Genomic DNA, 23,441 nt, shown 5'->3' on the forward strand with positions numbered 1-23,441 from the left:
GTCCCGTTCATCAGCGGGCCTACATTGCCTCTGGTGTTAGTTTTATGTGCCATGTATTTGAAAAAGCTCTTTCTGCTGTCCTTGACCCCTCTCGCCATCTTTAATTCCAAGGAGGCCTTAGTCATCCTAGCTGCTTTCCTACATCCTCTAGCAGCAGCCTTATATTCCTCCCAAGTGGCCAGCCCTTCCTTCCATGACCTGTAAACTCTCCTCTTCCACTTCAGTATACCCAGCAATTCCCTATTTAGCCACACAGGTGTCCTGACCCTCTTCCTTGTCTTCCTATGTGTCAGGATGCTCTGATCTTGAGCTCAGAAAAAGCAGTCCTTGAATGTCAACCAACTATCTTGGGCCCCTTTACCTTCAAGCAGCCTAGCCCATGGGATTTCCCCTAGCAATTGCTTGAAGAGGCCAAAGTTTGCCCTGCTAAAGTCCAGGGTTGCAATTCTACTTGCTATTCTACTGGCCCTACCACACAAGATCCTGAATTCCACCATCAAATGTACTGAGATTTTGCACAGAAAAAGAGGGAATGTTCCAAAGGTTATTTTGCACACATTTCTAGATAGGATGCAATTGATACACCTAGTTTTAGAATTAAATCAATAGGCATCTCTTGGGAGAATCCAAGGCACTGTATCCCCCAAAAAACTTGAAAGGTGCTTATTAGAGTGCTGTTCTCCATTGCTTTTGCTTCAGTCAACCTTAATTGAAGGGATCCAGGGATCCAGACAAAACAGTGTAAAGAGATGGAATCTGCAAAGTCAGGTGAAAACAGAAGGTGCCTGTGAAAAAGATTCACAAGCTGTCCTTAAGGGCTGAATTTTTCCATTTCCTAAAGAATGCCCAGTAGAAGTCATTCAGTCTGCGTCATTTATTCCAAGATAGCTCAACTGATATTCCTTGGGACTGGCTAGAGAATAAATCCATAAGGTAAAAGAGTAATCCATCTTCCAAGATCACTCAAATCTCTGTTTATTTGCCCAAGAATTATACCTGCATATTAGTAACACCAACATTTAGGTTTAGTACATCCCCTCTTGCAACTGCACTGACTTATTTCTTAACTTCTAAGCAGCCATAGGATGACTGTACAGTTTCAATTTTATTCACAATTTACCTAGGCTGAATTGGATTTGGTGGCCTGAATTCTGATTTAATGTTACAGTTCCAGCTCTTATTCACAATAAAGACCTTTACAATATTATTTAAGAGACACATGGAATTAGGAAGTAAATAGATTAAACTACTTTAACAGGATATATTCAGCCATGAATACATGCTTGAAAGAGTTACATAAAACTGTTGATTTCCAAAAGTTGATTTTCAAAGTCTCCAATGATAAAAGAAAAGAAAGTTTTCCTTCAAAGAAGTCAAGAATAAGATTGATGTCTTTTTTTTCATTAGTACAAGAGTTTAAATTTAAAAATCCACATCCCTCACGGCTCTAGTTAATTGTACTTTGGAGATGGGATTTCAGTACTTAACTTTCTGTAGTGATAATGAAAGCTTGCCTGTACATTGAATGATTTTTAGATATTTTTTCCCTAGTACTTCACCATAATCTTGTTATGGGAATCACAAATACAGAAAATATTTCAAACCAGCCAGTTGAGACAGCAAGCAATTAAATAACTCTGGAAAAGAGTGCCTTAATGGTGCAAAGATGCAAGCATGTGCTGAAATGTATGCATGAATAATCCCATGTGTAAAGTTAATTGCCTAGATCAGCACATAATGACAATGCAGCACCACAGTACAAATAAACTAAAGTGATTACACGGACAAAGACTGCATCTTTTCATTTTAAAAAGATAATGATTAGAATATTACATTTCCTTCCTGCCTTTATTTGAAAGGGTGCAAAGCAGAGATAACTCATGAAGCTCCTCCTGGGCAGCTTATTAACTCTGTCTGAGGTCTTCCTTAGCTCTTCACCTCCCAGCTGCCTACAGCTTAGGAAGCAGGCACCCAGAGCACTTCTTCTCCTGCCAATCCACTCCAGTTTTATGTCCCTGGTTTAGTAACCATGGCATGAAGTGATCTCCATCTAGGACACCCTTTTCACAAGGTCTCTTCCTTCCTTCCCCATCTTTCTGACAGCTTATTATCACTGAAGTCAAAATGTTACATAAAACAAGTTGTTTATGGAAATCTTATTTCTGTCCCATGAACCCCATCCTGATATGATAGGCATTGTCTCTGGCTGCAAGTATTAAATATATTAATTATATCTGTCATTATACAGTTCCCCTCTTATCACCACTGGCTTTTATAATCCTGGCGAAATATACTCTGAGTAGTAAAATCATTGCACCTTAGCACACTTTAACATTTATAACAATCTGACATAATAAGGATACTGTCATTGCAGAAACACCTTCCTACACCCATGTGGGTACTTGGAAATATGTACTTTCTCCATCGTCTTACATAAATATAGTAGCTTAGGAACTTTAATGCTGTGCCTTGGTTTTTAATGATAGGAGATGTTAGGTACCATTTAAAACATGAGTTGAAAAGGAGACAACTCAGCTTTAACTGTAATGCAGCTTTTCCTTTAGATGTAGTCACCTGCTCTGCTTCTCTCAACTGGGAAAAGTGTGAGAAAATAGGAAACAGCTGAAATTTTAAAACAGAAACCATTAAGATCCTATCTTGGTACCCCTTTCTCTCACTTTTGGGTACCTAAAGAACCAAAAAAACTTAAGGTGACAAACTTTGGTGTCAGTCTCACTCCACTCACAGCTATTAGGTATACAAGATTTCTACAAATTGAAACTAAACTCTGGCGTGTAGTGGCAGGTCTAATCTTCTGAAGTCTGTATAAAACCTATGTATAGCTTGCTCTCTTGCACTTTAACAAGTGCTGGTGACAGTGGTTCAGTGGCTGTCTTCTCAAAACAAAAGGCACAGGTTTTGGAGCCCAAAGAAATGGGCTCAATCAGGACATAGCCAATCTTACGCTCTTGCCTCTAAATTGCACCATTAAAATAATGAATAAGTCTAGACTGCCCTTCTGGATTCTGATGCCTGAGTGTAGAATGTCTGTACAGGTTAAGAATTCTAGATTTTCATGTACAAGGAAGAACTGCATGTAAGTTTTGTTTAGAATTTTTAAAATAGAGAAAATTAGCTAAATACTACAGGATGTTGATGTTTTTGAATTATGGTTTAGAGTTTGGGGATACAATTGTTAAAGGAGCACGTTGTTTAGGTAAGTGTCCAAAAGTCAGAGATCCATATTTAGGAGAACCAAGGTGCCAGATTGAGTGTTTACGTATTACCATGTTGTGCAGCAGATCTGGATTGTAAAACTGTAATCAGAGTGGTGAAGCATTCCCTGTACCTTAGCCACAGGAACAAATATTGGTACCAAGCAATCAAGCATGGCTCAAGTAGCAGCTCTGAATCTTTTGTGATGTTTTGCTTTGTTGCTCATTTGCTTTAGGACTGACAGAGTCCTGGCTATTGTCAGAGTGACAAGAATGGCTACAGCAGACGTCTGTTTTGGTGACAGCGTTTTGGAAGAGACCAGGGAGTTTTGCAGTGGAGAGACATAACAGACTCCAGCCCCTTTATTAATACATGAGAAAGATGGACTTCCTCCTGAATTCTGGCAGCAGGACCTGGGAGAAGGGAGGCCTGTGCACATTAGGGAAAAGCTGCCTGAAGCTGGCTTTGCCACGGCTCCCCGCTGCCTGACACCCGCCCGATAACGGGGCGCAGGACGGAGGTGGCGTGCGAGCCGGGGGGGAGGACTGGAGGAAGGTGCCGTGCCTTGTGGCCCTGGGGCGGGGCTGCCGTACCGCCTCGCCTGTGCATTGGGTCTCGAATCGTACATAAATATAGCCGGGGTGGGCTCGCCACACTCCTCTCCCCCCCAACTTCCAACCCAGGAAGAGAGGGGAGAAGAGAAATAAGATGGGGGGGGGGGGGGGGTGTAAAAAAATCCCAGTGAGGTCATTTCAATGAGAGCGCAGGAGGCGATGAGACAAGGTCGACTTTTCCGGCGGAGGCGCACCGCCTGAGGAGCGCGGTGCCGTACACCGCCAGCCGCGCTGCCCGCCCGCAGCGGCACCCGTCCCCGCCGCCCGTCCGGAACCTTGGACAGCTCCACGGCTCTGGGGCTGCCCTTGCCGCCGGTCCGGCGCTGCGCGAAGCTGCGCGGAGCCCGGCTCGGCCCCTCGGCAGCGCCCGCCGGCAGCGGATGTGCCGCTCCGCCCCGGCTGCCGGCGAAGGAACAAAAGTTTGGGGGCTACCTACCGCCGCGGGAGAGTCGGAGGAGGAGGATGCGCGGTTTCCCCGGCTGATCGGGAAGGAAGGATGACCAAGGGAGGATGTGCACCAGCAGCCAGATCATCGGGAGCCTCCTGGTGCTCTCCGTGCTGGAGATAGGGTTAGGGGTGTCCAGCGTGGCCGTGGGGGCGGTCAGTTTCAGCCTGGTCCTCACAGAGCATAAACCTCAGCTGGGAGACTCTTCTCCGGTATGGAGCGGGGTGTGTGTACGTTAGCCATTTCACTCTCTCTTTAACTCTTTATGGTGGTGATCAGACCGTGCGAAGGCATCCCCCTCTGTTCCCTTTTCTCCCCTTCCTTCCCGCGTGTGCATGCTGTGCCGGGAGCCTCGTCGGGTCCATTTCCAGTGTGCATGGGGTACAGTTTGCATAGTCCTGGGACGAGGGGGGGAGGCACGGTGGGAGAGATGGCGGGGGAGGGGGGGGGGGAGAGAGAGCGGAGAGAGAGCTCTTCTTTCTCACTTCTTTTTATTTTTCAATATTGCTGTGAGCAATTGAACTTTCCATGAACCCATTCTTAAACCTGGGAAAGTGCAATGCCTTGAGTGGAACACAGGCCATAGCTTACAATCTTTAAATCGATTGTGAGTTTGGCTTTTAAAAAAAAAAATAACACACAACAAAACAGCCCTGTCCCTTGTGATGAGACTGTTCAAAAGTGTTTGAAAATAATGCCAAGGGTACATCAGCTGAGTTCTGAGCTTTTGGAGGAAAAAGAGAAAGAGGAAATGGAAAGGGAAAGGCAAGATATGTTCTCATGATTTGGGCACTCTGAGCTTCTTGTAAAATGAACAAAAAAATGAAACATCAATATGGGTTAATAGAAGCAGCATATTATCACAGAGCATTTCTCACTTCTCAAATTTTTTTCTTATTTTTTCAGCTTGAGAGATGCATATTTCTAGGAAGAATGTTCCTCCAAATGGTTATTTATATTTATGAAACAAAGAGTAGGAAATATTGAATATTCAGCCTAAACATGAGTGGGCATTTTTTAACTCCAAAGCTGGTTTTGGCCAGCTTGGCTTGAGCAGCAGTATTTCTAAAGGGATCATTTGCCTTATTTGAGATAAGATGGTAAATGCAAAACACTCTTGGTTATTCATCATCATAACCTCCTGTAATTTATAGATTCATTCTGACAAAGTGCTTCATGTAATATTCTGATTGTAAACAATTATTATTGACAACAGTCATAAATATTTTTGGCAGTATATAAGCATACACATAATTCTGCACTGCAGAACAAGTAGGTGAAAAATGAGAATAAAGACCAGATAAGATAAGACTGTGGTCAACAGATAATGGTATTATCAACATAATTTCAAAGAGTCAGGTTTTTTTTTATTATTGCTATGAAAAAAAACAAACAAACAAAAACGTGTCAATCTGAAGTTTTAATGACCAAGGGCAATATTCTGAGTTTCACTGAAGTCAAAGAGTTTTGACCACTCAGTGAGATCATTATTTTAGGCAGTGATTGCATTTTGTGACAATGCTATCACAGCTGATACCATTTCATGATGATGCACATTTCCTGCACAACTGCTTCATTCACTTTTATGATTTCTGTTACCCCAGAGCTTGTACTAGCAATAGATTAAGATCCTATTACATTAGATGTTGGCTCTGAGGACCTTAGTATCAAAGCAAGAGACAGATGTAGGGTAAAGAATGTAAGGGAGTATAAGCAAATGACAAACCCAAATTGATTGGTATAACAGGTGGCTGCATCAACATACCAGCAGTCTGGTTGATTTCAAGCTGTTTGTAGGCAGAGTTTTAGAAAGGAATATGACAGAGGAAAATTAACTGATTTTGCAGATGTTTCTAGGAAATTCTTCCATATGTGAGGGCAGAGGCAGGGAAGGGAAACCAAAGTGACTTGTTTGAAAAGGTAACAAGTGGGTGAAGAATGCCCATAACCAGAGCCAAGAGACAGTCACCTGCTGCTATGAACTGAGCAAGTAAATGCAGGTTGAGTAGGCAAAGAGAGGCCACAAAGAAACTATAAAGTGGAAGAAAACAGTTTGCATGTCATGTAGTAGAGGGCATGCAGAATGGGCTGACATGGTTACTAAGGCCTACTTACTTTGGCTTGAACTAAAGATCTATGGTCTAAATTCTCACCATTATGGCACCCTCTTTGTACCATTCCAGCAGTTAAAATTGTCTGTTAGGGTGTGTTCTTATGACTAAGGGACTAGCAGGTGAGACAGAACAAGAAAGGGGATAGAGATCTACCATTCCAGGGATGCTTAGGGCAATGGCTAACTAGATTCAAATTAAAACAACTGAAGACTTGCTTGCGCAATCCTCAGAATTGTCCTGCTGCAGAAGTGGCATAAACTTCCTTTCCACTGACTAGATCTTTCACTGAGCTCATATTGTCTTCATTAAAGAATATGTCTTGCATGAAATATGGTGAGGTTTTTTTGTCCAATTCACAATCTTGAATCAAGATTTTCCTTTGAGAAGTGAACATTAAGGAAAAGAAAGGGACTTTAAAGGAACAAAGCATACCTTTGACAGGTTAGGATGTGAAACACTGGATTTAAGTTGAACAGTGTCCTATCTCCTGTTGTAATTTACCTGGAAATATACTGAAAAATTTTGACCCTGTTCTATCCTTTTATGTGGGTGGAACTCAGCAGAGACTCAAGTTCATCAGGAAGTAGATGAAGACAGCATCACCATGGAAACCTTAACCTGAAATCCTAAAATTTGGGCATCTTAAACTCATGCACATTCTATCTCTTGTATTTGCCTCCCCATAATGCTTTACATTTGATGCACATTAGCTCTCTTCTTCCAAGAGTTGTTCTTATTGTATTATTCAACCAGATAATTTACTAATGTACCTGACTTTAAGCATGTGAATCCCAGCCATAGGATTGGAGATACAAGTGAAGTTAAGCATGGGCTGAAGTGTTCTGATGATTGCATGCCCTGCATTATGTATAAGCAAGCCAGGGAAAGTGGAACAGACGAGAATGAAAAAACAGAAATCCTAGACAATGTCTACATCAAAAATGCATGGAAAAAGGAAAACAGTTTCTAGATTTGCGGTTTGCATTGGAGTTGAGCTAGATCAAGACAGCAAGAGTTGTTCAAAAGTAGCTGGCAGAAAACAACTGAAGATATGTCGGGCTTCTCAAATCACCTGGAGTCAACTATCCAATTTATTTTACATCAGATCCAATCAGTTCTTTTTAAAATAGGCCATAAATCCTAAGTTGAAAACAAAAAAAATCAACAAAACAAGAAACCCCCAAATAAACAAAAAAGTCAATCCCATGTAATGTAAGGTAAATGTGGCTTTGATTTCTGATCTTGTTATGACTATATTGCTATACTTCACAGGCTGTACTCAGTGTCTCCCAGATTTCTTTTTAAACAAAATTTAGGCATATTTCTGCAATCCACCATTCCATTTCAGCTATATGATACAACAAACATAATAATGGTTGCATCACTATCACTATGAGTAGTGACTATGTATTCACACATATGCATAGGGCTCTAATTCTCATTTATTCTGCAGTGGTGAATAAATCCTTGCTACAAATGAGATTCAGAGAGAGAGAGAGAAAAGCCATGCCTTTAGTCAAATGTGCCACCTATCTTCAGATGCAAGAGAATCTGATGATTCACTTATGGCTATATCCCTCAAGAATAATAGTTTCTTCCACTGTAAAGACAAATATCTATAGGTATTTGAGAGATCTGCATTCTCTGGGTGTTGGTCAGTCTGTCTGTCTTTCTGTAGAGGCAGAGATATTATTTCCATGATTTGTGATTTTAGCACAGTGGAAGTCTACCTGCCCACTAAAAAATCTGCATTTATAGTTTGGCTACAGAAATTTGCTCCAAGTTGGCACTTGAAATATTTGATTTCTATGCCCTTTTTTTTTTAACCCAGGATTCGAAGGAAAAGAAAAAGTGTCAGTCAGTATGGAACTCTCCCACAGCAAGAACATAATTTTAGATTGTAAAATCAATGTTGGTGGTCTAGAATTTTAAAACATTAAATTCTTCATTTAGTATTACTCCTGCCAAGTTTCCTTTGGAAAGAACAGTCGAATTATTTCTTTTTCTTCTTTATTTATTTTCAAAAGAACACTAAAAAATTCACTTTATTGTTTAAGATGCAGACAAAATACAGATGTGATCCTACTTTAATTTGACATATGCCTTGCATTTTCATCAAACTGACCATATTTCTGGTTGGCTCCTGCTCCTGATGAAATGAATCACAGCACTGCCAGTGAGCTCAGTGGAAGCTGGGGAGAGTTCTGTACCTATAGTTGAGGGAGGACACATCAAGCAGGAAATCTTCTCACCTTGCATGAAACCAGAACAATTCCCTCCAGTTGAGTGAATTTCTCAGTCTTTCAGTAGGTTTTCTTTACCATTCAGACACTTCAGAAACATAAGCCAATCTGGAAGACAGTCTATCCAAGGGTACTTGTAATTCCCGAGTTGTTTTGGGGAGGATCTGTTGAACATAGGCTGACTTAAGCATATACTTAAATGTTTTTTCTGAGGTAAGATTTTAGTTCACCTGCAAGGAATAATCTTTATTGCTTTTTGAGACAAAAAACTTCATACTCTAAATGTTTTATATATAAAAAAAACCAAAAAAACCCAAAAAACATTATTTACTGTTTATTATTCTGACAGGCCCTAAGCAAGGAAATAAATATAATTATTTTGTGCTGAGAATTTGAGTGTTTTGCCAGACAATCAGAGAATTTTTTAATCACTAATTCAAAGATTCCCAGGTTCAAACACCCACTTTAAAATTTCCTTGAGCATTTCTAAAAATCATCTTCCATTTTTAAAGCATCTCTGCAGGCCTTAGAACCAGATTAATGGAAATGCTAATCACAGGGACACAGATGGAATTTAAACTGCTTGAATATGGCTTGGATTAGTGGGAACTCTAGCACCACCTGAGCTGATATGACCAAACAGCACACTACCAGGTCAGGGTATTATCTCAGCTTAGACATGTTTTAACACTATGTCTCACTTCAAATAGCAGAGGCCCCCTCTCAGCATGACAGATTTGGTGGGACATAGGGTTCAGCTGTGGCAATGCTGTTGCTTCTGGTTCTGGTTCTGGATGAATTAGAGCCAGCTGGACATTCCTGTTCCCACAACACCTTGCATGGGACAATATCTTTAGAAGTTTTCAACTCTCTTTTGCAAAGATTCTGTTTCTCTGTGGAGGTAATGGGCAAACTCACTACCTAGGTTCACATTTTTTTACCTGTTGGTATTTTTATCTAGTTTGACATATTTGTTTTCATGAACGGATTCTTGTGCCCTTTATGCCTACTCTAAGAAAACTTAATTCTTGTTCTGAAATACCACCTTGAAGAAGAGTTACAATTAGAGGTACCTCCTCTGCTCTGTTCATCCACTAGGGTTTTCAGCTTTTTTCTCATCTGAATGGAGTTAAAGTAGCAAGATTATTAAATTGAATGGTTCTTTCTAAATATTACTAACTTCAAAATCCTGGGTATTCTCATAACAGTCACATATTTATACAATTTTAGTGTAAAACTAAACCTGACAAGAGTAGATAGAAGTAAAGCTGTTGATTCTGTCCTGATGCTTGTTCTTCCAAGTAGAAGATTATTTGAATAGACATGATACGCTTGTATTTTCACTGTATTATTATTCAAATTCGAAATAATTTCCCTTCCTCTATTTCATCAGATACATATGGATGACCCAGAACACCGGAGGGCTTTCCACTAGAGTACGTGGTTTGGCCTTCTTTATTATGAACAAAGACTAGGGATCAAGCATATTCAACTGTTTTTCTCTACTATTTTCTTCAGCCTCTCTCCAGAAAGATTTTCTACAGAGGCAGTTTTCATTTTCCAGGGAATTGCACACCCTATTGCTTTTGCCTCTTCAAAACAGAAGAAATAAAGGTTCCTTAGAGTCAATATATAAAATAAAAATAGTTCCTTTTCTTCTGCATGATGGAAACCAACAAATCTCTGGCTTTCTGCAAATATAACTAAAACTAAATCTTTTTTTTTCAGACTACCAGTAAGAAAGCCCCTTTTTTCCAGGAGAAAGTAAAAGGGGTCAAGTCTTCTGTTCCAGAAAATATGAAGTAAGGATGGATCCAAATAATAAAACTTGAATCTGAATTGACATTTCAGCCTCCCTACTGAAATTTCTAGGTATTTTGATCTGAGGTTTTGTTTCAAGCCCATATTTAATATAAAGTAAATTAAAGCAGGCTCAAAATAAACCTTCTCCTTTTCTGGGAGATCTTTGGTTCCAAAGTTCAATAGACCAAAAGATAGATTTTGAAATATGCATACTGAACATAAACAGGCACAGCTGTAGCATGAATGGCAAAGATTCCAGAGAAAAACAGACAGTACTGTATCAACTTAAAATCACACCAGTGCTATCAGAGGGACTCTGACTCTGCTAGGTCTCTGGCAAATCCTTACTGAAAGAGGAACTGAGGCACACACAGCCCTCTGAGTCTTTAAGCAGCCTTTGTGTTTTGTAGTATCTTTGAAGTTTTTACCAATCTCCTAAAACTGATTCTGCCTGCATTTATTATTGGATGATACATAAAGTCCCTATCTCCTTTCCTTTTAGTCTTGACATAAAACATCATGTATCATGGGAGGTATGAATAAGTCTGAAATAAAAAAGTAACCCCAGATACAGTGAGGACTGGTTGTAAAGAGTGAACTATGAGATTTTGGACCTCTTAGCCTCTTACATTTTTTCTAATGAAAAATAATTAAAACAAAAGTTCAGCAGTGAAGCATTTGTTTCTATAAGAGAAGAATTGCAATTAATTCCCTCTTGAGTTCTTTAACTAGAGGACGCCTTATTCCTTGTGTATATGTATATATATTGCATATGTACAGAGAGAGATAATACATACAGGGTATACATACAGGTCCTGACACAGTAAAATATTATCATAGAATCATGGAATCATAGATTATCTCCAGTTGAAAGGGACCCATAATTCCCCACCAAGTCCAACTCCATGTTCCTCGCAGGGCCCCCTAACACTAAATTATATGACCAAAAGTGTCCTCCAGACACTCCTTGAACCCCGACAGTCTTGGTGCTATGATCGCTTTCCTGGGAAGCCTGTTCCAGTAACCAACCACTCTCCCAGTTGAAGAACCTCTTCCTAATGTCCAACCTGCACTTTTCCTGCTGCAGCTTCATTCCATTTCCACAGTCCTATAGTTGGTCACTGGAGGGAGGAGATCAGCACCTCCTCCTCCGCTTGAGGAAGGTATAGACTGCAATGAGGACAACCCTCAGCCTTCTCTTCTCCAAGCTGAACAAACCAAGACCTCGTCTGTTCCTCATAAGTTTTCCCTTAAGGCCTTTCATCATCTTGGTCACTGTCCTCTGGACACACTCTAATAATTTCATGCCCTTCTTATATTTGAAGCACCCAAAACTACACACAGTACTTGAGGTGGGGCAGCAGCAATGCAATATATTGTGGGTTAATCCCTCAACTGCCTAGCTGTGCTGTGCTTGATGCACCCTAGGACACTGTTGGCCTTTTTGTCTTGAAAGGGCACACCATTGTCTTTTCAACTTGTCATCAAGCCAGGTCCTCAGATCTCTTTTTGTGGGGCTGTTTCCAGCCTCTTTTCCTGCAATATTTATGTATAAGAAGGATTGTCTCATTCTAGGTGCAGAATCTGGCACTTTCTCTTGTTTAATTTCATATAGTTGGTGATTGCCCACCTCTGCAGTCTATCCAGATATCTCTGTAAGGCCTGTCTACTTTTGAGGGTGTTCACAGCTCCTCCTAGTTTACTATCATCGGCAAACTTACTTAATGTACATTCAACTTCTGCGTCCAGATCTTTACTCCAGGTAGTCCTTCAGATAGCTCGACAACTATGGAATAGAGTAGTCACCTCTTGTTTTTGAGAAGCCAGTACAGGCCTGCAGATTAGCTCATTCACTATTCTTTGGATTTCAACTGGGAAACACCTTTGGTAATATATAAGTATATGGCACTACATAATGGTGGTTTGGAAGGATGTATTTCCTGTCCTTGAAAAACAGTAAAGAACAGCAGAACTGCCAAAACTGGTGGATTCTAATGCTGAGTGAATCTGTGATTTGCATGTTGCTCCTTTGGTCATATGCAAAGCTACTATAACTTGTCAACTGCATTCCCTTCTGTCTAGCAAAACTGTGCAATGGAAATAGAAAGTCTTCTTCAATTGAAAACAGTGGTAAAAAAAATTCATTGACTCTAACAGGAGCAGAATTAGATCATCCTTGAGGAGATGGGCGACCTATTATTTCAGCTTTAAAGGTAAATCATCAACCCCACAGCTTTTTAAACTAGTTAGCATACACTTATTACAAGTTGAAACTAGCTTTGATAGTATCTTCCATGTCCTTTCATTAAGCTCTGCAGAACTCATTAATTTTTCTCTATACAAAATTCTCCTTTCAATGCTATTCAATCACTACAAAGAGAAATTATGTTATTAATCATCTGCTTTATCAAGTCTGATTGAATAGAAATTATAGTGATATCTTTAATTTTTTTTCTTTTTTGAGGTTTCTGCATTAACGCTGAGAAACGCAAAGCATTACATGTGAAAATCTGAAGCATTCCTTCAGTTGAAATCAATCTGCAATAGCATGACTGGGAGTGAAACTCCAAAACCTCACAGAAACCTTGAGTGAAATCTTACAATTCAGGAGTGATATTTCTGAGCTGAAATCCCTTCTTCCTGTCAGAAAGGGGTAGAGGAAGCCCTACCTGTTGGGGTTTTGATTGTTATTCCAATAGGTGAGCTGTAGTAGCAAGTACTAGTTGTATGTCCTGGTATGTACTGATCTATTCAGCGCCATGGTCTACATGACCCAGCCCTCTCCATAATCATACTGGTATGAAGTTCACATCCCATGCTTAGTGTAGAAGTAAGTAATATACAAAATTTAGCCATATTCATTGTGTGCAACTGATTCAATGGACCTAAGAGTAAAACTATATATTAAGGTTTATTCTTAGCTATATGCATGAACTACTTTAGTTGGAGGGAGATAAGCTATGTAGTAAAGCACCACTTCAAATGAGATGCTGAAGTTGCAAAATTCTGGAGGGTAAATGTGAGGTACGATCAATATATTACAAGGATCCTGAAATCCTGAATGATGTATAGAAACTGCATAATATTTTTTTTTTCCTTGTGTAACAGTCAGGTCTGTTCCTTGATTTAACCCTAAATCAAGGTCAAGCAGGGCCTTTTGCTAGAAATACCATCTCCATGCAGAATGAATGTGGGAAAATCCATTTTCAAAGCTATAAAATTAAGTCCCAGCAGGGGCATAGGGTTAGATTTACTGAAAATAAGAAGCACAGATTTCTTAATAAAGAAGTTTATGAGGTATCAAAGACATCTTCTGACAGTATTATAAACACCTGGAGAAGGCTTTACTGCTTTCATCCAACTACTTTAATTCCTACCACAACTGCTTCCTCAGGGACTACTTTCTGACTCCCTCATTAAACTTTTTTTGTTTGGGGACAGACGTTCAGAGAACGTCATCCGTCTTCAACGCAGGTCACTAAAAACCATTAACATCATTGTTAGGGATGTTTCTGGTTTTGTTAATTAGATTTTGCTTAATGCTTGATGCAACAATTAGTACATCAGCTTGTGAAAGGGAACTACATGAAAAGGTACAGATACAAAGTGAACTATCTAGAAACAGGTTTTCCTGCATGCTCAGTGTAGTTGCACTTGTACTTTACACCTGCACCCAGAGAGGTGAATGAATTGCATTCTTGCTCAGAGTTCCAACAATTCATGTATGATCCCTTGGTGGTTCAGATGGTAGGATTAAGGCATTAAGTACATCAGCAGATTGAAAGCATGTGATTTGGACAACTGACTAAAACTTGCTAAACTTATCTAAGCAAACCCCCCCAAAATAAAAAGTCAACTTTTGCTTGCAGCATTGATTTTGTTTTGGGTTTTTTTTTTGGTATTTTGTTTACCCAAGCAGCGTAAAAGTCGGTTTTGGTTTTTCTTTTTGTATGAGTAATCATCTTTAATCTGGTTTCTTGTTCCAGTTTCTTCTCAGATAAGTGTGTTTATGGTTCAGTTATAACTTCCTGAAATATAAGGTTTGTGATAAAAATGCTGACAACTGTAACCACTGCCTAACTTACTGTTGTGGTCAGCACTACAGCAATTCAGCAGCATTTAAATTTGAGACCTTAAATGATGAAATAATTATTGTTTTCCTTTTGCTTTTTTTTTTTTCTTTGCAGTTTCTGCTTTGTGGCATATGTGGAATATTGTGCGCCAAAAAAAAGTCTGGACTTGTTGTAAGTTTTTCCACTGCATATACAATACCTAAGTATATATAGAAATGCATACTTATCTAATTTTAAATCCTTCTACTATGGGCTTTCTGTGTCCAAGTGTTCCTGATAAAAAGCCTGTACAATTGCAACTTGGCAGTCCAAAAAATCAATCAGCACTTTGCATTAATCAAACAACACAAGGCAGTTATGAAAAGGCCTATTTAGGTCATACCTATTTAAGCCATGCATTCCTATTTATCCCAGTCTGGATAAACTTGGATGGAAAACCATCTGACAGAAATTTATGCAAAGTCAATAAAAAGTTAGAATCATGGAATAGTTAGGGTTGGAAAGGAGCTTAATATCATCAAGTTCCAACCCCCCTGCCATGGGCAGGGACACCTCACACTAAACCATGTCACCCAAGGCTTCATTCAACCTGGCCTTGAACGCCGCCAGGGATGAAGCATTCACAGCTACCCTGAGCAACCCATTCCAGTGCCTCACCACCCTCACAGGAAAGAATTTCCTCCTTATATCCAATCTAAATTTCACCTGTTTAAGCTTTAACCCATTACCCCTTGTCCTATCACTACAATTCCTAATGAAAAGTCCTTCCCCAGCATCCCTATAGGCCCCCTTCAGATACTGGAAGGTTGCTATGAGGTCTCCACGCAGCCTTCTCTTCTCCAAGCTGAACAGGCCCAACTTTCTCAGCCTGACTTCATAAGGGAGGTGCTCCAGTCCCCTGATTATCCTCATGAGAGCAGAATAAAGGGGCAGGATCACCTCCTTCGACCTGCTGGTCACACTCCTCTTGATGCAGCCCAGGATACGGTTGGCTTTCTGGGCTGTGAGCACACACTGAAGCCAGCTCATGTTCATTTTCTCATCAGCCAACACGCCCAAGTCCTTCTCCACAGAGCTGCTCTGAATCTCTTCTTTGCCCAGCCTGTAGCTGTGCCTGGGATTGCTCCGACCCAGGTGTAGGACCTTGCACTTGGCATGGTTAAACTTCATAAGGTTGGCATCAGCCCACCTCACAAGTGTATCAAGGTTCCTCTGGATGGCATTCCTTCCCTCCAGCGTATCAACCGAACCACGCAGCTTAGTGTCATAGGCAAATTTGCTGAGGGTGCACTCAATTCCACTGTCCATGTCACCATGTTTAACAAGACCGGTCCCAACACTGATCCCTGAGGGACACCACTCGTTACATTGAGCCATTGAGAACTCTTTGTGTGCGGCCATCCAGCCAGTTCTTTATCCACCAAGTGGTCCACCTATCAAATTGATGTCTCTCTGATTTAAAGGCAAGGATGTCGTGTGGGACAGTGTCGAACGCTTTACACAAATCCAGGTAGATTACATCAGCTTCTCTACCCCTGTCCATCAGTTCTGTAGCCCCATCATAGAAGGCCACCAAATTGGTCAGGCAGGATTTCCTCTTAGTGAAGCCATGCTGGCTTGCTTCACCAAGCACCTTGTTGATTTTCATGCGCCTTAGCATGGACAATCTGCTCCAAGATTTTGCCAGGCACAGAGGTGAGACTGACTGGTCTGTAATTGCCTGGGTCATCCATTTTCCCCTTCTTGAAAATGGCGGTTATATTTCCCTTTTTCCAGTCATTGGGAACTTCACCTGACTGCCATGATTTTTCAAATATGATGGCCAGTGGCTTAGCAACTTCATTTGCCAACTCCTTCAGGACCCACGGATGGTTTTCTTCAGATCCCATGGATTTGTGTATGTTCAGGTTCTTAAGATGGTCTGGAACCCGATCCTCTCCTACAGTGGGCCTAGGGTCTTCATTCTCACTGTCTCTGTGTCTGCCTTCCAAGACTTGGGTGGTGCGGTCAGAGCCTTTGCTAGCGAAGACCAAGGCAGAGAAGTCATTCAGAACCTTAGCCTTCTCCATATCCTGTGTAGCCAGTTCTCCTCATAGCTTCTGGAGGGGACCCACTTTGTCCCTAATCTGTCTTTTATTCACTACGTACCTATGGGAGTTCCCCAGTAATGTCATTGGATTGTATCTTCTGTCCTTTGTAAACCAGCAGTGTGCTGCCACATCAGTGAGGCTACTGTCCAAGTTTGATTTTAGATATCATAACTGTTCACTGAATAAGTTCTTTCTGCAATCATTATCGCATATAAGCCAGTTTTAAAGTGATGGTGGATGTTTTCTCTCTGTTCTAAGAATCAGAAGTGCAGTAATTTTTCTGACTCCAGCAAAATGGTGTTATTACTTCGCAAGTCATAGCAGAACTTCATGTCAAAGACATGATCCTATTATAAGTGATATCTGGTGCAATTTTCTGCCAGCTTGATTATTCCGCCATATACAGATGGAAGTCACTTAAAACCAACACAAGTGTGAAGGGAATCAAGATCTTTCTTGGATAATTTTTGAATATCACTGAGTTATCCTAACCCTGTTACAATGTCAATCTCATTTCTTAAAGCATATGGACCATAAGCTGTTTCTAAAAGCTGACTGTCTTATGATCTAATAAAATAATCACTTCCCAGTGGACTGCAGCATACAGTCTGAATGCCACACACATGACAAAACTCTTACCCCAGTTATGTACAGAAGTGGTCTCTAAGGCTTCATAATTTTTTCCTACCACAGTAGATAAGTATATATACAAAGGCATATTGAGTAACTTCAAAGACCCATCTAGATCAACATCTGACAACCCATCAGTTTCAAAGGATGTGAGTAAGACAGTAGTTTAGCAGTATCTTCATAATGAAGTCTTTTGCTCTTGAGTCATTTATGGCTCAAGGACATCGTGAACCAGGGTGGCATCTTTGTAATTAAAATGTTAGGAGGTCTTCAAACATATCTCATTAACTGCAGCCTGTATCACATCCTTCTAAAGTTTCCAGAAGCATTTTAACCAAGTTAAAAAAAAAACCAAGCAAACTATCACATAGTCACCACACTGACCTTCTGTAAGATTTCTTTGTTGCTTCTCTTGCTTCTTTGTCTAGCACATTCACCTTGAACACTTTTGAAATCCCCACAAAAGCTGTAGAAAGCCCTCAAACTGCTCTCTGACTGAACAAATTAGAACTGAACAGAAGGCAGAGTCAGATGGCACACAAAGCAAGAGAGGTTCACTGAAAATGCATGAGGCATTCACCCCTGAGGAGTGGTGAGAAACTGAAAAATGGAAAATTATGACACATTCTGTCATTATACAGTTTTGGATGAATTGCTAGAAATCAAAAGATTTGTGTCCTACTAGTCCTTCCATTGACTAAACTCACAACAAACTCGTTCTACGTAACTTTATCTTACATGCAACATCAATCTTAACTGTAGTACACCAGAAGGTATTGCATTCCCTTGGAGCTCCGTGGGAGCTGAGAAAGTTAAAAATGAGTGTCCGTGCAGTGTTTTGCAGACCATGATGCTATTGAAACATTGAATTACGGTTAGTCTCATTTTTCATATGAATGAATCTGTGTCTGAAAAATGTTACTATGACATAACCTCTCTCATTTTTCCTGACAGATGATACTTTTTTCTGCCTGTTGCATCTGTGGACTCATCGGAGGAATCTTAAATTTTCAATTTCTTCGTGCTCTGACAAAGAAGTCGTCTGCTCTTTATTCTTTGCATCTTGCCTCCATGTCTCTTGCATGCATTGGAATTGGTGGTTGCACCCTTTCTTCATGGCTCACTTGTCGGCTAGCCAGCTATGAACAAAGGCGAATGTTCTCAGAAAGAGAACATTCATTGCATCACTCCCATGAAATGGCAGAAAAAGTGAGTTGTGAGTCCTCCCTTACTTGTTTCGCTTCTCCTAAAATGCTACTGTATGTGTTAACGTCTACAATGGGCAAGAGATGTACTCAGTTTTCAGTTTTATATGAAAAAGAGCTTCTGGGAAATGAAATGCTGCCATTCTGTGTAAGCTTTATTATGTTGCATTTTACAGATCTATTTTTAGGTAGTGGATATTTGCAGTACATCCATTTCAATGAACTACATCCATTTTCAACATAATTCCATCGTATAGCTATTCAAGGGTTTAGCTGCTAAATATAGCACTTCATAAATAATGTGAAACTTTATTAATATGGATTATCATGCATTGTACTCTGAAAAAGCACAGAATGCTTTCTGTAACCACATCATTGCATGCTTCCAGGATTTAATCAATTTCTTCCTCTCCTAACTACTCAGCTTATAAAGTAGGCTATTTAAACACAAAAGCCACAGTTCACAAACCTGGATGACTAAACCTAAGCACCTAAGGGCATATTTAGATACCTAAATGAAACTGGTCTGATTTGCAGCACCACTGAGCATTTGCTGCCTTTCTCTGTTAAAAATAAGCTTATCAAGGTGTCTAAGTCTATGTTTAGGTTCTAAAACTTAAGCTCCTGAAACTATGCAAATAGGGTCAGAAAATTAATTTAATAGAATTCTTGAAATCAGCTCATTGGATTTACAGATCTGTCTAATATTTGAAGAGTAAAATTTTAACTGACACCCTGTGCTTTACATTTGGACTTTGTACCCAATGGCTTTTATTTGAGAAATGAGTAGAGAATGGAACAAAAGTCAAGTGGACTGCTAACTGAAACGCCAAGTGCAAGTTTGCGTTACAGTTAAATTCAACAGTCTGTATCATATCTACTGAGACCTCTAAATAGCAGGATTAATTGAGGATTAATTCACTCAGAATGTAGAATGTTTCCAGATTCTCTGACAAAACATGACATAGTAGTTAATAGTCCATGAAGTAAAAAATTACTTGCCACTATCCTTTGGTTTCTTAACTGACATGAGACTCCAAGTAGAAATATAAAATGAATTTACCTTAGATATATGAAATGTGGTTTTAAAAGTTTAATAGTACAGGTTAAAACTATAACATAAAGTAGGGTGATAAAATCAAGAGAAGAGATAAATTTCTCCCACTCATTTTAAAAAAAAAGCAGAATTCTGATCAGCAATGTAGGCAAGTATGACTATTGTCTTACAGATGGTAGGTTAGATCTTGCTTTTCAAAGAGGCTCTTTCCTCAGTACAGACGAACATGAAGCCCATTTGAAATAAAGAGAGAAAGTAACAAAGAAATGGCCTGGGAAGAAAAACACCTGCCAACCCTACCAATTTGGGCTGAAGATGACCAAACATAGCAGCAGTTCGCTGCCTCCTTTCCTGGACTGTTTTAACCTACTGTGCTTTTAGACACATACTAGAGAGGACTGCCAGATGCCCACTTATCTCAGGTGAAGGGCCATGATGCACGTGCAGAGCAACCCTATGGCACATGCTTGGTGAATGTGGGATGTGCCCCACCAACGGAGGACTTCGTGCAAGTGTGTCGTAGATTCAAGTATGCATGTGTAGATGGTCTGATTTGGGACTTCTTAGACCTACATACAACCTGTGGACTTCCTGCTGCTAGCGGGTTTGAGTACATCAGCTCAAGTCATGCCCCTAAAAAATAATGAAGGCTACTTAAAAACTTACATTAAACTAGGCCCTGATGTAGAAAATAGCTTTAAAATGCTTTGTATATAAGACTATTTGATATATTTATACTACATAGATATACAGTAATATAGACATGTACTGCATGTGCATTTATTTGTGCTATATTTATTGTATAATTGTTATATTTATATTAGAGGTTGAGGGGTATTGAAATAACCGACCTGCCCAGCTGCCCGGTGGTTCCCCCGACACCAGAGTTACCTCCAAGGTACGCTGAACACTAGGGAGCTACCATGTTGTTATGTCACTTCAGGAAGGGCCACCTCTAAGAGGAAGTCATAGTTTCAGCTAATCAAAGTTGGCTGATGCTGTGATGCCACTCTGAGTCGGGAATGGTGCTTCCAGGTAGTGACATAATTCCAAGTGGTGAATGCTGCATTCTGGAAGTAAGTTGAGTATTTAAAATATTCACCCTAATAAAAGATCCAAATGTTCCTATTTGGATGTGCAACCATTGACTCACTCTGCTTCTAACCTGTGTGCTCCTCCATTTCTTGAATTCAGCAACATTTTTTAATTTAATACATTTAGTTTTGTAAATAGAAATACTGGGGAATATAAATGGTTTTCAATATTTTCTGAAACTATGATGATATACTAATAGCTGATGTCTCCAGAAGATTCAAGTTACAAAGCTGACAAAAGGAAACTTACATGTACTTACAAGTAGTCTTCTGTCAGATCAATACTATTAACATGTATCTGACTGATGGTTAATATTAAATAGCTTTGGTATTCCTGGTATCTTTCCTAGCTGACTGATATCTTTAGTGTAGACCCAATAAAGGCAACAAAGGCTTAGGCACCTATAAATAAGCGAAACATAGTGCCTTGTTTCAGAGCACATAACCCCCAAACTGGGATTCAGAGTTCAGTGTTAGTTATGATTGTTCCTCTTCAGTATATGAAAATGCTGCAAGGCACCATACAAAAAATCCAGCACCATCATCTGACAAAAGAAGAGGTGGGTGGTCGAAAACACTCAAAATTCGGTAACTTTAAGTACCTTATTTTACCTGAAATTTATGCTTGTCACAAGAGTATTAATTGGCAAGGCTACTTGTGTTGATGGCCCTATGTTTACTTTGTAGAGAGGAATAGACCACCCTTTCTTTCAAAAACTGTAGAGGGAACAATTAAGTCTTGTGATCTACTTTAAAATGTAGCAGGTAGCACATGAGGGAGAAGGCACCAGTGTTTCCATCTTATGCTAAACTCTAAGTTCTGGTCTCTGCCTCCCAAACTATTTATATATCAAATGTTATGTATTAGAGAGAGTCAGACTACAAATAATGACCTGGTTCCAGAATTTCTTCTCTTTACCAAGAAACTCAGCTGCTATTCTATACAGTCAGGCTCTTTCTGTGTTTCTCTCTGTTTAGCCCAATGAATCTTGCTTTACTTTCTTCATAGTAATTATCCACAAGAAGGAGGACAAACAAATCCTTTTTCTTCAACATTTTCTCCAACTGTACCTAGAAGGTAGAAAAGGTGAAATTAATCTTTCCATGCAGAGAAGAGCTTTTGGTTCTTGTGCAAATATTTTAGAACAGGTCGAACAGTGACACCTCTCTCTCATCTATCAGAATTTTTAAAAGAATAGAAAAACTGCATTGTTATGTGCCCATTCCTCTTGGCATAGCTGGATGTTCTCTGTGATCTGTCATCGGACATAGGTAACAGATCATTTCTGCATCCAAATTCAATGTGGTATGAAATAAGCCTAAAACCATTCAGAATAAAGCACTTCTGAGCATAAACCACATCTGGCTTAGCAGCCTTCAAGGTCAGGGAACTGCTTAATTAATATAGCTGTCTCCCAGCAAACAAATCTTTGTTCAGGTGCTTTAGGATTCTGACTCATGATCGGGTCAGCTTGCTCCAGGATGACTCATCTGCCACTTGGGCAGCAATTGCTGAACTGCTAAAAATTGTAGTCCAGTATATTAAGTGCAAAACAAAATCAGTTCCATCCCAAACCCCTTAGATCCTGTTTAGATCGAAACCTACTTCCTAAATGTCTACCCCAGCTAGCATCAAATGGTATCTGTTCGTAGCATGTCAGCACAGAAAAAGGTTTGAATGGAAGCAAACACTTAATTACCATCTTCTTCCTTTGTAGATTAGCACACAAGCTTGATCTGATGCACTTTCAAAGGACAATGCCACAAAACCTGCACAGATGCCATCAATGCTGTATATGTGGTCTGAGAGTAATGTCCAACTCATTCAGTATCAATGGGTCTATTGGCTTTCAAATGTATTTAATTTACGTAGGAAGAAGCATGATTTCTTTTTTTACAGTGAGATTTATCAAGCCAAATAAAAGTTGCAAAGTTTTTCTGATACTTTGAAATTTGGAGTTTGTTAATTTTTTTTTTTACAAACTCAGCTAATTGAAATTCAAAAAATGTAACATAATTGTAATATTGATCTGTCTTTTCTGTTCTTGTTCCAGGAAATAACAGACAACCTAAGCAATGGTGGCCCACATCTGATTTATAATGGAAGTATATATTAAGAGATATTTAAAAGTTCCATGGAAAGAAATGGGTTTAGGACTTTCTTCAGAAAAAAAATATAGAGTCCAAGGAATTAAGAAAATAGAACTATCTCAGCTTTTATGGCTCTAATGCTACAAGTGCAGAACAGCACAGTTGCATTTTCCTTTTAGAAACATGTTCAAAATTTGTCTCCTAAACATTCTGAGGTTATACAGTATTTATTAATTTCTTGGCTATTTTCTTTTTTTTTCTTTTCCTTTTTTTTTCTTTTTTTTTTTTTGTCTGAATAGCTTTTCAGAATTCTGTTAGTATTTGAAACAGACTTCTCAAGACTCTTCTTCTCAAAAAGACTCAAAACCAAGAAAAAAAATAATCAAACTGGGCTACATTTAGCCTGGTCATAGCATTTTTAAAGAGAAAAAAGCAGAGGAAGGATGGCTCAGGGGAATCGTTTTCTCCTCCCTACTTAGCAGCATCTGGTGTAATATGATGGCGTCAGATCATCTGGCATGGTACCAGCAACACATCTGCACAGTCCTTCTCCCCAGACGCAGCCAGCCTCAATTTTCCCAGTAGATCCTAACAAAAGAGAGTGCAAATTACTCTTCCAAAAGGCTCCCATTTCACATTCAGAGTGTAAATGAAAACACCACCAATGTCTTTGTTTTGAAAGACAGAATGCTCTAAGAATGCCATAAATCAAAATCTCAACAATGCCTTGTTGTAAAGAAATTGTAAATATTTCCAATTTGTGAAG

The 23,441-nt window shown here is 39.6% G+C and overlaps 1 protein-coding gene across 5 annotated transcripts; it reads left to right on the plus strand.

Annotated features, from left to right (window-relative positions):
* The first annotated feature begins 3,778 nt into the window (after positions 1 to 3,778).
* On the plus strand, positions 3,779 to 22,933 carry TMEM196 (transmembrane protein 196). Of its 5 annotated transcripts, none has more exons than XM_061356421.1 (5): positions 3,779 to 4,499; positions 14,623 to 14,679; positions 18,183 to 18,437; positions 20,315 to 20,388; positions 22,639 to 22,933. In XM_061356421.1, exons 1-5 carry the CDS (start codon positions 4,341 to 4,343, stop codon positions 22,643 to 22,645), a joined length of 552 nt encoding a protein of 183 aa, XP_061212405.1. In that variant the 5' UTR covers positions 3,779 to 4,340; the 3' UTR covers positions 22,646 to 22,933. The 5 variants fall into 5 exon arrangements, with proteins under 5 accessions (XP_061212405.1, XP_061212404.1, XP_061212407.1 ...); XM_061356420.1 differs by having other exon boundaries at positions 3,780 to 4,505; XM_061356422.1 differs by having other exon boundaries at positions 3,786 to 4,487.
* Positions 22,934 to 23,441: the final 508 nt, after the last annotated feature.

Source organism: Neopsephotus bourkii, unplaced genomic scaffold (genome assembly GCF_033783945.1).
Source record: "Neopsephotus bourkii isolate Nb327-2 ecotype Australia unplaced genomic scaffold, CSIRO-AGI_Nbou_v1 NB_855, whole genome shotgun sequence".
Taxonomy (NCBI): Eukaryota; Metazoa; Chordata; class Aves; order Psittaciformes; family Psittacidae; genus Neopsephotus; species Neopsephotus bourkii.